Source organism: Schistocerca piceifrons, chromosome 4 (genome assembly GCF_021461385.2).
Source record: "Schistocerca piceifrons isolate TAMUIC-IGC-003096 chromosome 4, iqSchPice1.1, whole genome shotgun sequence".
Lineage (NCBI taxonomy): Eukaryota > Metazoa > Arthropoda > Insecta > Orthoptera > Acrididae > Schistocerca > Schistocerca piceifrons.
Genome location: NC_060141.1, coordinates 747818233 through 747833231, shown reverse-complemented (window position 1 = coordinate 747833231; position 14999 = coordinate 747818233). Strand labels below are relative to the sequence as shown.

General features: G+C 44.9%; 1 protein-coding gene across 1 annotated transcript in view; it reads right to left on the bottom strand.

The window, feature by feature from the left end:
* Positions 1-4522: 4522 nt before the first annotated feature.
* Positions 4523-14999, bottom strand: part of LOC124796145 (glucose dehydrogenase [FAD, quinone]-like) — a 92233-nt gene continuing 81756 nt past the window's right edge. The window contains exon 4 of the mRNA XM_047260237.1: positions 4523-6564. Coding sequence (XP_047116193.1) covers positions 4999-6564 — 1566 coding nt within the window. The 3' untranslated portion in view covers positions 4523-4998. The remainder of the gene's footprint in view (positions 6565-14999) is intronic.

Sequence of the window (14999 nt, the reverse complement as noted above, 5' to 3'; positions counted from 1 at the left end):
TCACTAGAGGCGTGGCAAATTGAATTATTCACGATCGCTGCACTGTCCAGTGACATTGACCACCCGTCACCAGCACTAATACCATCTTTTGCAGCGCAGACCGTTGCGAGAGGTGCAGGAGGAGATACAGTGACGGTGCGGTAAGATACCGACAGGGATGTGAAGCCATGCCTTACCGACTCCAGCGCCGTGGCCAACTGCCTGAAGTTTCTCAGTTGAGGATCCGTGGCGCCAACAGCCCGATCGAGGTGGTCCCACAGATTCTCGAGTGGATTTGTCTCCGGTGTGCTTGGTGGCCAAGGGGTACAGTAAAGTCATCATTGTGCTCTTCCAACCACATACGTACATTGCGAGCTGTGTAACACCTTGCTTTATCCTGCTGGTAGATTCCATACTGCTGAGGGAAAAAAAATACAGCATGTAGGGGTGCACGTAGTCCCCAAGAATAGATGCGTACTTATGTTGGTGCATTGTGCCTTCCACAATAACGAGATCACCCGGAGAATGCCACGAAAGCGTTCTCCAGATCATAACGCTCCGTCTTGGTTGCTGGGTGTTTGCTTACAGTCGTTCCACGCTGCACACGTTAACAGCCATCTGTCCAATGGAACATAAAACTTACCTACATAGAGCAGGGCTATATGTGGCGTCAGCATATGCAAATGTACGGAAACAGGAGTTTTGTCAACACACATTGTCTCCCTAGTCACGTGACTTCGGTACAGCATAAACACAATGCGTCACATCGTTAGTACAGACAGATTCCACTCTGTGGATTCTGCATGCACGTTCATTTTCCATCGATATCAGCAACAAACTTGGTTTGAAACTTTGAACAGCAAAATCCAAAGGTATTTTGCTTGGATATTTCTTTTGTAGGTGTCCCGGCGTAACGACAAGCCCCGGCACGACGATGAAGAATGGAAGAGCAGGGAGGGCTGTGTGATGACGTCAGCCAATAGTACGCTGAAGGTTCCCTCTCAAGGACGAAACAAAGACAAGGGCGGCCTCTACGCTAAGAGAACGTAAGCGTCGCGCCGCCTAGCCGCGAGGGAGTAGAAACCGAGCCGTCATAACAAACGCTACAACAGTGACTTATGAACTGTATTGTTTTCAGAATGAGATTTTCACTCTGCAGCGGAGTGTGTGCTGATATGAAACATCCTGGAAACATATTACTCTAGAAAATCTTGAACTAGAAGCCAAAAGGTAAGGAAGACATAGGTCGATCAAGGAAACGACACACCTAAACTTCTTGAACATGAAAGGCAAACGTTGCCTATGTATTCAAGACGACGACAACCAAATGTCTGTCATAGGTATCACTTAAGTATTGTGCTTATCATTTATAATTATGAAGTCGTTCTACCAAAAAGCGACGGAAGAATGAGTTACTATGAACCTTACCAATGAAACTGTTTCATATTATCAGCTTATGGGTGATTTTTAATTACGAACACGACATTGAAAAAAAGAGATACTCGATTTTCACGTGTATTTTTTTTTTATTCAAAAGGAATCGGTGGATAATTTTAGGCTGGTTCACGCAGGTGGTCAACGTAATGGCATGAGTGATAAGAGAAGTACTTTGTTTTTGTTGAGCATTGTGTTCAAAGGCTGTGAGTAAGATACGGATCATTAGCGTGCAATCATAATTTACGTTATATTCACCATTCGAATACATCTTAAATTTGAAATGAATTACTAGAACAAACACGCAGGTGTTATACACATCTCTTTATTATATTTGATTCTCTATACAAAGCAACTTGCATATTAAGTTTGGTGTCAATAAATTGTTTTTCTAATGAAATAGCCAGCTTGCAAAAGATGGAAGTTGATAGGATGTGGCGTTCTTACCGTGCATACCCATGGGCAAGGATACAGTTGTAACAGTAAGCAATATTGCTGGATCGGAGCAACAAAGTGACAGTTGAGCTTGGAAAAGGAGTGTGTTGTCGGTTTGTCACTACGCGCAAACGCAGTACGGCTGTGGTAGCTGCGGCTGTCGAGTTCTGTACTGAGAACATTCATACGTTCGCCATTAACGAGCAGTTCGCCATTAACGAGCAGCATGAAGTTCGCATTACATGATCCTAATAATCTGGTCACTGTCCGAGGTAACTGTTGCACTGTTAGCTTCTGATACTCCATAAAAGGAACATACCGTCGAGAGAAACGAAGTACATAGGGTGATTCATGATGATTTTACAAACTTTCAGGAATGATGGAGAAGGGTAGATGTGTCAATGTAAGGCAAGGGACCCTGGTCCGGGAACGACCGAGTCGAAAGTTGTAAGCGAAAATCGTTCTGATGCGTCTGGCAGTGGAACACATGTTCTGATATTGTTGTCGCTAATACTGCAGGATAGGCAACTTTCAGAGGCGGTAGTATCGAGCAAAAGAAGCAGAAAAGTTTAGTAAAAGTGGGCCCTGAAATGCATCGCTTAATAGCTATGAGCATTTGTTCATCTTGGACGCCGTGAGACTCATCTCTTTTACTGCAAGCTCTATGATTTCCACATTTTTGGAGAAGATGTATGGACCCAAACAAGAAAAAAGTCCAGTAAATATGGGCTCTAAAATGCAAACCTTAAGAGCTGTGAGCACTTTTTTCTTTAGAAGAGATGTGTTTGGCAGTAGCGACGATGAACAATCCCTTAAGAGCTATGAAGACTTTTTCGATAGAGGAGGTATGTTTGGCAGCAGCGACGATAAACAAGTCCTTAAGAGCTATGGGGACTGTTTCGCTAGAAGAGATGTGTTTGACAGTAGCGACGATGAACAAGTGCCTTAAGAGTGTAATGGGTCACCCTCTTCTAACATTACCCTTTTTATTTAGAGATAACCCGTACTATGTGTACTATCGATTCTTGTATAGGTGAGCATTATATCAGCTGTTTAACTGAATGAACTTCATATGATTTTGTATGTGATGTGTTACGTTTCGAGTTAAAATATGTAAAAATAAATTAATTCGTTAGTACTATGTACGTACAGTTAAAATTACTCTTCTTTTAAAAATATCTGAAATTACGAAATTTCTGGTTTTCTTAAAATTCATATTATTAATTGCAACACGTGACAATAATTATTAAAAGTATTCCTGGACTCATTTATAAAATAGTGATATAACTTGGTGAAGATTCTTCTTTGGTCGAGGAAGTTCGTAAACTCTATTGCTTTGTAAACTCTTTGGAATATTGTGAGTACCGCAGAATGTTAGTGGTAGTGGGCATGCCTCTGATGGAAACGCACGTATTTTGCTAATCTTGTCAACAACAAATTGAATTAGTGTTCTGAAATGGAGATTGTAAAGTCGGAATGATTTTGAAGAATGGGATAAAATAAAAAGGTATCCATAGCTACAATCAAATCTTCATCAGTTATTCAGTTCGACAACCCGCAACATTATAAAAATTACGGCCTTAAGAATGTACCCTAGACGCCAGACTTGGAGTCAACAACAACGAGATAATGAGGATAAGTGTAAAGTCTTTCTTTTGTGTGTTTTACGCAAGCTTTTGAAAATAACGAACAGACTAAGAGGAATTTAATGGTGATAAATGGGAGGGTAAGATTACGAGAGCTAAGAGCACTTTTTCACTAGAAGAGATGTGTTTGACAGTAGCGACGATGAGCAAGTGCCTTAAGGGGGGTAGGACGTCAAACAGGTCGACTTGGAGCAGGAGAGGCATCACAGGACATTTTATTTTCTACTGTCTATACTTTTACAAATAAATTCATAAAACTTTGTCAGCATGACCAGGAAGGATTCAGGATTCACACTCATAGTAGTGGAAGTGCAAAAACATAACAAAATAAATTTTTTTTAGATATGAAGTTTCATCATTTTTTTCACTTACTGTTGGCTGCATTTGTTGCTATAGGTGCATTTTTCTTCACAAATAAGAGAGATTCTTTGATGAATTTTGCGCAGCATACAAACCATACTTACAGGTGTATGAAACTCTAGAATTTTCCAAATCTATTAAAAACTGTGGTAAAAATTGAGATAATTAATTACAAAATTTGATTTTTTTCTAAAGTTTAAAACGTAACAGCTCATTGATTTTTTCATAAATTAAATAGATTCTAGAGTTTCAGACACCTGTAAGTATGGTTTGTATGCTGTGCAAAATTCATCGAACAGTCTCTCTTACTTATGAAGAAAAGTGTACCTATAGCAACAAATGCAGCCAATAGTAAGTGAAAAAATGATGAAATTTCACATGTAAAAAAAAAATATTTTGTTATGTTTTTAAACTTCCGCTGCTACGAGTGTGAATCCTGAATCCTTCCTGGTCATGCTGACAAAGTTTTATGAATTTACTTGTAAAAGTATAGACAGTGGAAATTAAAATGTCCTCTGGTGCCTCTCCTGCTCCAAGCCAGCCCGTTTGACATCCTACCCCCCTTAAGAGAGCAATGAGCACTTTTTCAGTAGAAGAGTATCACAGTAGCGATGATGAACAAGTGCTCATCGCTCTTAAGGCAACGGTATGCACTTTGGAGCCCGTGTTTACTGGACATTTTGTTCTAGTTTTCGTGCATACTATGAACTCTCGAAGTTGCCGCCCCTACAATCTTAGCAACAACGGCAGCAGTAAATGTTTTCTGCTGTCAGAGGTATCAGAACGATTTTCACTACAGCTTTCGACTCGATAGTTTCCGCATCAGGATCCCTTACCTCAGATACATTTATTCTTGTCCATCATCCGTGAAAGTTTGCAAGATCATCACTGAATCACCCTGCATGATAACAGTCACAACAATTATGTAACACTCCGAAAACGTTGTCCACAGCTGACTGGCAACCGGCTGCTGAGGTTACAGAGCGCAGGACAGCAGCTGTGACCAATCTTGAGCTCTGACTGGCTGTTGCTATGGCAGCTGACCTGTAAACAGCTGGCCGTTAGTCACTTTGTTATCCCGACGCCGACGTCGTGCGTCGGTAGAGCCTTTTATGGCTGCTCTTCCCCAGTCGAGACAGCACCCTCACTGCTTTCCGCGCTGGCGCCAGTCCTCGGCCACCATGTGGGCGCACTTCTCCCCGATCATGATTGACGGCACGTTGGTGTTGCAGCGCACGATCAGCGGCATGACGGAGGCGTCGGCGACGCGCAGGCCGCGCACGCCGTGCACCCTGAGGCGCGCGTCGACGACGGCGCCGACGTCGCTAGAGGGTCCCATCTTGGCGGTGCCCACCGGGTGGTAGACGGTGGCGCCGAGGTGGGGCGCGGCGCAGCTCCAGTAGTCGCGGCCTCCCCGGGCCCGGCGCCCGCACTCGCTCAAGGGGAGGTCCCTGACGCTGTAGCCAGCCGCCCGCATCGCCTCCGTGGAACCCAAACGGTGGCTCAGCTCCACGCCGTCCAGTAGCGTCTCGAGGTCTCGCGGGTCGGCGAGGTAGCCGGTCTCGATCAGCGGCGGGTCCAGCGGCTCGGCACTCCTCAGCCTGACGCGACCTCGGCTCCGCGGCGCCAGCAGCGTCGTCATCACCATCACCGCGTCCTCGCTCACCGTCATATTTTTCAGAGCGAGTGTCGCCTCTTCCTTATAGTTGAAGACGTCTGCTAGTAAGCTGGCTGTAGAACGATCCACAGAGACAAAAATCAGCTGTATATCTGGGTAGCCCGCCGGGTCTACCTCGGGAAAACCTGGAATGCTGTGCAGTGCGCGCCGCGTCTGGACAAATCCCGTGTAAGAAGTAAGGCCTGTCGTCGACAGGATACCTGTCCTGTTCATCAGGTATTCGAACACGGACTCTTCTAACATTTTTCTCGCCGAAGGCTTACTCGTGTAGTAGAGCCCGGCATACGATAAGTGATCCTGCAGGTTATACCCTACTCTGAGGTCCCTTATCACTGTTATACCGACTTCTTCCAAATGGGACTTTGGTCCGATACCAGAATGCATTAGTATGTGAGGTGTGTTGATAGCTCCTGCTGACACAATTACTTCCTTCGTCGCTCTAGCTTCCTGTACCTTTCCGTCTTTAACAAACTGCACCCCGTACGCACTTTGCGTGTCAGGCCGAATCAGTATCTTCGTTACGTAAGCGGACTTTAGGACGTGCAGGTTTACCCTCTCTTTGGCAGGTGCGAGGTATCCGAGAGCGGCATTCCATCTCGTTCCGTTCTTTATAGAGCAGTGTATTTGTCCGAAACCCACCATCGGCTCGGCGCTGTAGTCTTCGATAATTCTGAAGCCCAGCTCTGTGGCGGCAGCGTCCAAAGCGTCATAAGCGGGATCCAGACGCGCCGGTTTGGACACGCGGATGGCCCCATCGCGCCCGTGTACGGCTGCCACGTGCGGTCTCCTCTCCAGCTCCTCCTCGTCGAAGGCCTCCAACTTCTTGAAGAAGGGCAACACCTCCTCGTAGGACCAGCCGTCGTTGCCGAGCGACGCCCAGCCGTCGAAGTCCTGCGGGCTGCCCCTGACGTACATCATGGCGTTGAGCACGCTGGAACCACCCAGCGTCTTGCCCCGTGGCCATGCGCACCTTCCATCTCTGTGTGCCAAGCAACTGCGCCCATCTGGTTCTGTCAGGTATGACCAATCCGCCTGCAACGAAATACACTTTTTTGAAAAGAACTGTCATTACACAACTCTAGTCCAAAACACATTATTATGATAGAAGTTTTGGCGAAAGAAGCAAATTTTAACAGGGAAACAGGAGAAACGTGTAGGTTTTACTCAAAATTCCCCACTCGTGACTCTCCTCTGAAAGTAAAAATGGTTAACAAACCAGGCGAAAATAAATCGCTGCATTTTCAGCCAGAATTCCTTTTAGATATTAACCAAAGAAGAGGTTACAGATCATTTTGAATGTTCACCATGCAAGTGTGGGCGTAGAGGGGCCCCACTTAATATGTGAGTGTAGGCTTCAGTTTAGGATGGCACTTCCCCACTCGGCATTTCCCAAAAGCGCTCTGAGCGACCTCCCACCACTGCCGTCTCCCAACGCTTTCCCAACTGACTGCGCATCTAGCGGCCACGGCATTTTGCATGCACTATACTTTTTATCAGACACAATTCAGACGTTACTAAGGCAGGCCCTTGAAACAGACCTGTCACCCTGAATACTGTTGCTACTTAACTGCCAAACAGTGTCGTACATTCTCTCGGCGCTCTTTCGGATTTCGGAACTCTGGACGGAGCCACACAAAAATGAGACAAATAGAAAAGTACCACAAGTCACACGTGCTACACACTGCACCGGCCATCAGGCTACAGTGCTCGCCAGACAGTCCAGCGCGCCCTGTTATTTAGTCAGCACAATGACCATTGTGACGTATTTCAGTCCGCCTTGCCAGCAAGTTCAGAAATTTATTGAAGTTAATAATACAGACGGGCATACTTTCTGTTTTGGCTCATTTTCTTGGGGTTGATTTATTCACGGTTTTTATTAATGTTTCATCAATCTTCTCTTACATGTCTTATTCCTTTTTCTTTTCTTTTTTGTTATTATTCGTAAGGATGCAACAACTGTGTCTTGCACTACCAAATTACATTTCTTTCTTCACCATGCATCAAGTGTTAAAACATTAGTGCAGAAGATGTTGTCGTATCTGACAGGTAAGCAAATCAGTAGATAGATAATTATATACATGTGCAGACAAACGATGATTACAATTTTAGAAAATTAGGTAATTTATTCAAGACAAAGAGCTTCACAAATTTAGCAAGTCAGTAACACGTTGGTCCACCTGTGGCCCTTACTGTGGCAGCTGTTCGGCATAGCATTGATCGATAAAGTTATTGGATGTTCCCCTGAAGGAGATCGTGCCAAATTCTGCCTATTTGGACGGCTCTGTCCACAGTGCTCCAAACGTTCTCAGTTGGTGAGAGTTCTGGAGAGCTTGCTGGCCAAGATAGGATTTGACAAGCACAAAGATAAGCGATAGAAACTCTGGCCGTGTGTAGACAAGCAGTATCTCGCTGAAATGTAAGCACTGGGTGGCTTGCCACTAAGGGCAACAAAACTAGGCGTAGAATATCGTCGATGTACCGCTGTGCTGTGATTGGGGCTCAGTTCGAAGAGGGACTCATCAGTGAAGGCAGGTCTATTCCAGTCAATGAGATTCCAGGACGAAGATGTGTCTGGCGATGCCCTGGACAGAAGTGGGTTACCAATCCGATTATCGCCCATCATATGGCCGAACAACCAGGAGTGACGTTCTGGGATGCCATTTCTTTTCATAGTAGGACACCTATGGCTGTCATCCGCGCCACCCTTACAGAACAGAAGTACGTCGGCGATTTTCTACACCCGATTTTGCTGCCCTTCATGACAACTCGTCTTGGGCTTACATTTCACCAAGATAATGCCCAACTGCACAAAGCGAGTGTTTCTACTGCTTGCTTTCATGCTTGTCAAACCTTACCTTCGCATCGAGGTCACCGGATATCCCCTCAGTTGAGAACTTTCGGAGTATTACACTGAAGTGACAAAAGTCATTGGACAGCGATGTACACGTATACATATGGCGGCAGTATCGCGTACACCAGGCTTAAAAGGGCAGTGCATTGGCGGACTCTAATGTCGCTTGAAGAAGCTTCTATGTACAGTCCATAGATCTGAAACTATGAATGTGCTGAATTGTATGATACGCAAAAACGCCCTCAGTTGCAACTAACCTCTCCTCCTGACCACAAAGTTTCTCTGACGTAAAAAATGACTTTAATGTTGCACTAGACGCTGCTGCAGAGACTGCTCTTTCATGTTTGTCACTTTTTAAATGTAGTTGTATATCAACACGTCCACTGTGACTTAGTGAGAAACTATAAGCACATGTGTTGCACCTCACTTTTCCTTTTGAGTCCGAAGAACTAATGTCACTGATGAATGGAAATTCTTTCTGCAATTGTTCATTGACGGAGCACTTGAACTTCTTTGAACTCATTCTTGCGAAGAAGTATTGTTATTGTTATTGACGAGGAAAAACAACTAAACTTATCAAACGTAATATACCATAACACGACGTAACACAAAATTCAATCTGATATAATACGGCGCACACAGATGACAAATGGTAGTATTCTAGAGCCAGCATACACTGCGTTGGCGACGCTAATGTCAACGAGAGCGTATATTACTGTTCGTCTGTTCGAGTTACTTTGTATTTCGTCTACATGTCTGACATAAAACCTCCTCTGCCTCTTCCATGGCTATCAGAAAAATTGCAGTTTTCTTCCTTCTTCTGTTCGAGTTACTGTTAGAACCGTTTCGACCGCGCGAATGCGATCGAGTGCGACTTTTTCCCAGTTGCCGTGGTCTCTGACTGCCCATTAGCTGTTCGAGCTGCGACCAACACGTGTTTGCACAGTAGAAACAGTTTGATAATGGTTTCGACAATTTGTCGTACCCTCTTGTCAAACAATTTCCCGCCATAACTAAAACTAATAATAAAATATACTGATACAGGTGAAACGACTGTCTGATTCGGAACAAATTGGGTCAAGATTGTTAATTTCGTTACAAGCAGGTCTCCCGAATTACCTTTGAAAAAATTCGGGACAGACACACAAAAATCGGGACTGTCCCGAAAAAAAACGGGACGGATGGTCACCTTAGAAAAGGTTTCCGACGTCATTATAGCCGCACGGCGGGAATTAACAGATTTTGAACACGGAATAGTATTTGGAGCTAGACGCATGGGAATTTAATATTCCACAATACACAGCGCCAATAGCGTGCCGAGAAAACCAAATTTCAGGCATTACTTCTCATGACGGACAATGCAGTGCCCGATGTCCTTCACTTGCCGGTCACGAGCAGCGGCGTTTGCATGGAGTTGACAGTGTTAAAGGATAAAACAACACTACATGAAATAACCGCCAGAAACCAGTGTGGGACGTACGACGAACGTATCCATTAGGACAGTGCGCCGAAATGTGGCGTTAATGGCCTATGGAAGCAGACGGCAGACGCGAGTGCCTTTGGTAACGGCACGACTTTGCCTGCAACGCCTCTCCTGGGCTTGTGCCCATACTGGTTGGAGCCTAGACGACTGGAGAACCGTGGCCTAGTCAGACGAATCACGATTTCATCTATAGAGAGCTGATGGTAAGGTTCGAATGTGGCGCAGACCCCACGAAGCCATGGACCCAACTTGTCATCAAGGCACTGTGCAAGTGGGTGGTGGCTCCAAAACAGTGTGGGCTGTGTTTACATGGAATAGAGTGGGTCCTTTGACTACTTGGAGACCATTCGCAGCCATTCGTGAACTTCATGTAAAAACAACGATGGAATATTCATGGATGACAAGGCGTCATGTCACCAGGTCACATTCGTTCTCAACTGGTTTGAAGAAGATTCTAGACAATTTGAGCGAATGGTTTGGCCTCACAGATCGCCCAGCTTTGAATGAACCCCATCGAATTTTTATGGGGCATAATCGAGAGGTCACTTCGTGCACAAAATCCTGCATTGGGAACATTTCCGCAGTTATGGATGGCTGTAGAGGTAATATGGCTCAGAGTTTCTGCGGAGGAGTTCCAACCACTTAAAGTCCAACGCAAGTCGAGTCGCTGCACCACTCCAGCAAAATATTAGTAAATATACCATGACTTGTCACCTCAGTGTGTCGGCAGGGCTGTCAAACTATCTTGGGATTCTGACGACGTAACGTGGCTGTTGAACAGAATTCGCTAGGTTATCCCTCAAGAGGACGCTCAACAACTCTATCAATCAATGCCAAGCCAAATAAGTGCTTGCATAAGGGCCAGAGGTGGACCATCTCGTTATTGACTTGCTCAATTTGTGAAGCTCTTTCTCTTGAATAAATCATCCAATTTTTCTGAACTTGTAATCATTTGTGTGTCCATACATGTACATCACATGAAGGGCTTATTTCAATTCACTTGTGTGTCTATACATGTACATCACGTGAAGGGCTTCTTTCAATTCATTTGTGTGTCTATACATGTACATCACATGAAGGGCTTATTTCAATTCATTTGTGTGTCTATACATGTACATCACATGAAGGGCTTATTTCAATAGTGGTACAAGTCCATATTTGTTCCTTTTGAGATCTAGAGTCCTAAAGTTAAATGAACGCTGATAAATCTGCAGTTGAGATACCAGAAATATTGAAGCATATGGCTTCTTGCTAGAGATGAACCTTTCTTTCTGTTTGTTTGGATCATTAATTTCAGATGCATTATAGGCAGAAAAGTGGTGGTAATGGACTACTATTGAAATAAGCCCTTCACATCTAAGGATTTTGGTCCCTTCCGGATAATTCCTATTTTCTTAAAGTGTCTTAATCATCGCCAGTTGGTCGCCAGCATTCTTGAGGTGCAGGCGTGTTAGGCCGTGTGTTTCTATACAATAGGGATGAAGTTGCACCTATCTGGAGATAATCTGAAGTTCAATTATTCGTGCTGTGGTTGAAGAACTTGGTTATGTGTTTTGGTATGTGGGTCTTTCAAATGGTTCAAATGGCTCTGGCCATAGTGATGGGACTTAGCATCTGAGATCATCAGTTCCCTAGAACTTAGAACTACTTAAACCAAACTAACTTAAGGACATCACACACATCCATGCCTGAGGCAGGATTCGAACCTGCGACCGTAGCTGTCGCGCGGTTCCAGACTGAAGCGCCTAGAGCCGCTCGGCCGCACTGGCCGCCTATAGGTCTTTTCAAAATGAAAGTTTAGTTCGTACTGGGTTTAGGAGAAGAAACAATTCCAAAAATGAATTATACATTTTATAATCCATCACTAATTACTGTCAGTTGAATCCTCTGCTGACCATGTCGTAATATGGTAGTGGAGGAACACGTGTGAGGAGCTGGTTGGAGAAGTGGATGTGGAGGGGGATGACACAGTACTGTTATTAAAACTTCCGTGGTCATGAAACTTCCTGACAGATTAAAACTGTGTGCCCGACGGAGACTCGAACTCGGGACCTTTGTCTTTCGCGGGCAAGTGCTCTACCAAAGCACGACTCACGCCCGGTCCTCACAGCTTCACTTCTGCCAACTCAGATGGTAAGCACTTGCCCGCGAAAGGCAAAGGTCCCGAGTTAGAGTCTCGGTCGGGCACACAGTTTTAATCTGCCAGGAAGTTTCATATCAGCGCACACTCCGCTGCAGAGTGAAAATCTCATTCTGGAAACATTCCATGGTCATGTTACAGCATCGTCGCACGTTTTTTGCTTCTGTTCGATTAACAGCTGATGTGTAAACAGTAAGTTTTCGCCTAGAAATAAATCAATAGAAAGATATTAATATTCCTGAATATCTCTCCTCTTTAGTTGCGGATGAACCTGATGTAACGACCGAATCGTGAAAGGTTGCCAGAAAAAAAGAAAAATCATCCAAGTATGAATCCGCAAGCCACCTGACAGTGTGTGACGGAGGTTATCGAGTACCTCTATCTGTTCTCCCTTCTGTTCCAGTCTCGCATTGTTCGTAGAAAGAAAGATTGTCGGCATGCCTCTGTGTGGGCTCTGATATCTCTGATTTTATCCTCTTCGCGAGCTATACGTAGGAGGGAGCAATATACTGCTTGACTCGTCAGTGAAGGTATGTTTTCGAAACATCAACAAAAGCCCGTACCGAGCTACTGAGCGTCTCTCTTGCAGAGTCTTCAGCTGGAGTTTATATATCAACTCCGTAACGCTTTCGCGATTACTAAATGATCCTGTAACGAAGCGCGCTGCTCACCGTTGGATCTTCTCTATCTCTTCTATCAACCCTACCTGGTTCAAATGCCGGCCGAAGTGGCCGTGCGGTTAAAGGCGCTGCCGTCTGGAACCGCAAGACCGCTACGGTCGCAGGTTCGAATCCTGCCTCGGGCATGGATGTTTGTGATGTCCTTAGGTTAGTTAGGTTTAACTAGTTCTAAGTTCTAGGGGACTAATGACCTCAGCAGTTGAGTCCCATAGTGCTCAGAGCCATTTTTTTGGTTCAAATGGCTCTGAGCACTATGGGACATAGGTTCTGAGGTCATCAGTCCCCTAGAACTTAGAACTAGTTAAACCTAACTAACCTAAGGACGTCACACACATCCATGCCCGAGGCAGGATTCGAACCTGCGACCGTAGCGGTCGCGCGGTTCTAGACTGTAACGCCTAGAACCGCTCGGCCACCTAGGCTGGCCAATCATATCTGGTACAGATCCCACACCGGTGAGCAGCATTCAAGCAGTTGGCGAACAAGTGTACTGTAACCTACATCCTTTGTTTTCGAACTGCATTTCCCTAGGATTCTTCCAATGAACCTCAGTCTGGCATCTGCTTTACCGACGATTAATTTTATATGGTCATTCCATTTTAAATCACTCCTAACGCCTACTCCCAGATAATTTAAGGAATTAACTGCTTCCAGTTGCTGGCCTGGTATATTGTAGCTAAATGATAAAGGATCTTTCTTTCTATGTATTCGCAGCACATTACCCTTGCCTACATTGAGATTCAATTACCATTCCCTGCACCATGCGTCAATTCGTTGCAGACCCTCCTGCATTTCAGTACAATTTTCCATTGTTACAACCTCTCGATATACTAGAGCATCATCCGCAAAAAGCCTCAGTGAACTTCCGATGTTGTCCAATATATATTGTGAATAGCAACTGTCCTCCGACACTCCTCTGAATCACTCTTACTTCGGAAGACTTCTCTCCATTGAGAATGACATGCTGCGTTCTGTTATCTAGGAACTCTTCAATCCAATCACACAATTGGTCTGATAGTCCATATGCTCTTACTTTTTTCATTAAACGACTTTCACAGTGACGAGTACTTGAACCTAAGAGTTCGAATAGAACTATAGAACCCGGCATCTCTTTGTTCGTGTTCTGCAGTACCACACATAACTATGTATACCTGAATCATAACAAATGACAGGCCATAGTGGCCTTTTGTTCTGGTAACTGATTAGAGAATCTAGTAAGTTTCGCATATGTTTTTATAAACCAGTTCCTGTGCTCTTCCGCGTGTACTTGGCTAACACGTGGAGAAGCAATTAAAAGCATACCAGTGAGCCAACCAAGACTTTCATTTCCCCTATCATCACCACATGTACCTCCTTAGCCTAAGATCCGAGTCGTTCTGCGCTGTCTCCAACCGCAGAGACCTGAAAAACCTCAGCTAGATCACATCGCCGTTTCAGTCCTGTATGCAGCAGCCGCTCACGTACCATGAAACGGATGACCTCAGAATCCTGCGTTATCTCAGATCTGAGACTGAGCTTCTAAATCACGTCGTCACGCACGTCGGTTTACGACTGTGAGCTACAAGAGGAGGTGGTGACGACGAGATGGGAGATAAGGTTTCAGACTTACAGGCACGGTGTCCAACGAGCCACACGAATCCTACGAGGGTGAGTCAAATGAAAACCTTAAATTTGTAATAACAAATAGAGATTTCTCGCCGTTATCCTGCAAGTTGGTAAGCGTGCTACAAACAGCGTGCAGAATGGCCTGTAGGTGGCAGCATAGTGCAGATGCACACATACCGTCGCATATCAGTATAAATATGGCCTGCTACGGTCGCAGGTTCGAATCCTGCCTCGGGCATGGATGTGTGTGATGTCCTTAGGTTAGTTAGGTTTAAGTAGTTCTAAGTTCTAGGGGACTGATGACCTAAGATGTTAAGTCCCATAGTGCTCAGAGCCATTTGAACCATAAATATGGCCGCCCCACTTGCGACTTACACCAGGGAAGAACAGCGTTCTGTTATTAGGTTTTTGCGTAGTCAAGGTGCGAAAGCTATTGAAATTCATCGACGAATGAAGGTTCAGTACGGTAACGCATGTTTGTCACAGCAGCAAGCCTACGAATGGAGTAGGAAGTTCGCAAATCGTGTGACTTCAATGGAAGATGCTCCTCGCCCAGGTCACGCACAACTAGTTGTGACTTCATAGAACATTGCAGCAGTTGAAGCCATAGTGAAGGAAAACCGCCGAGTGATACTAAATGACATTGAAGCATGTTTACAGATTATTCATGGGTCAGAACACCACATAGTGCTTGATGTGCTCCAGTTT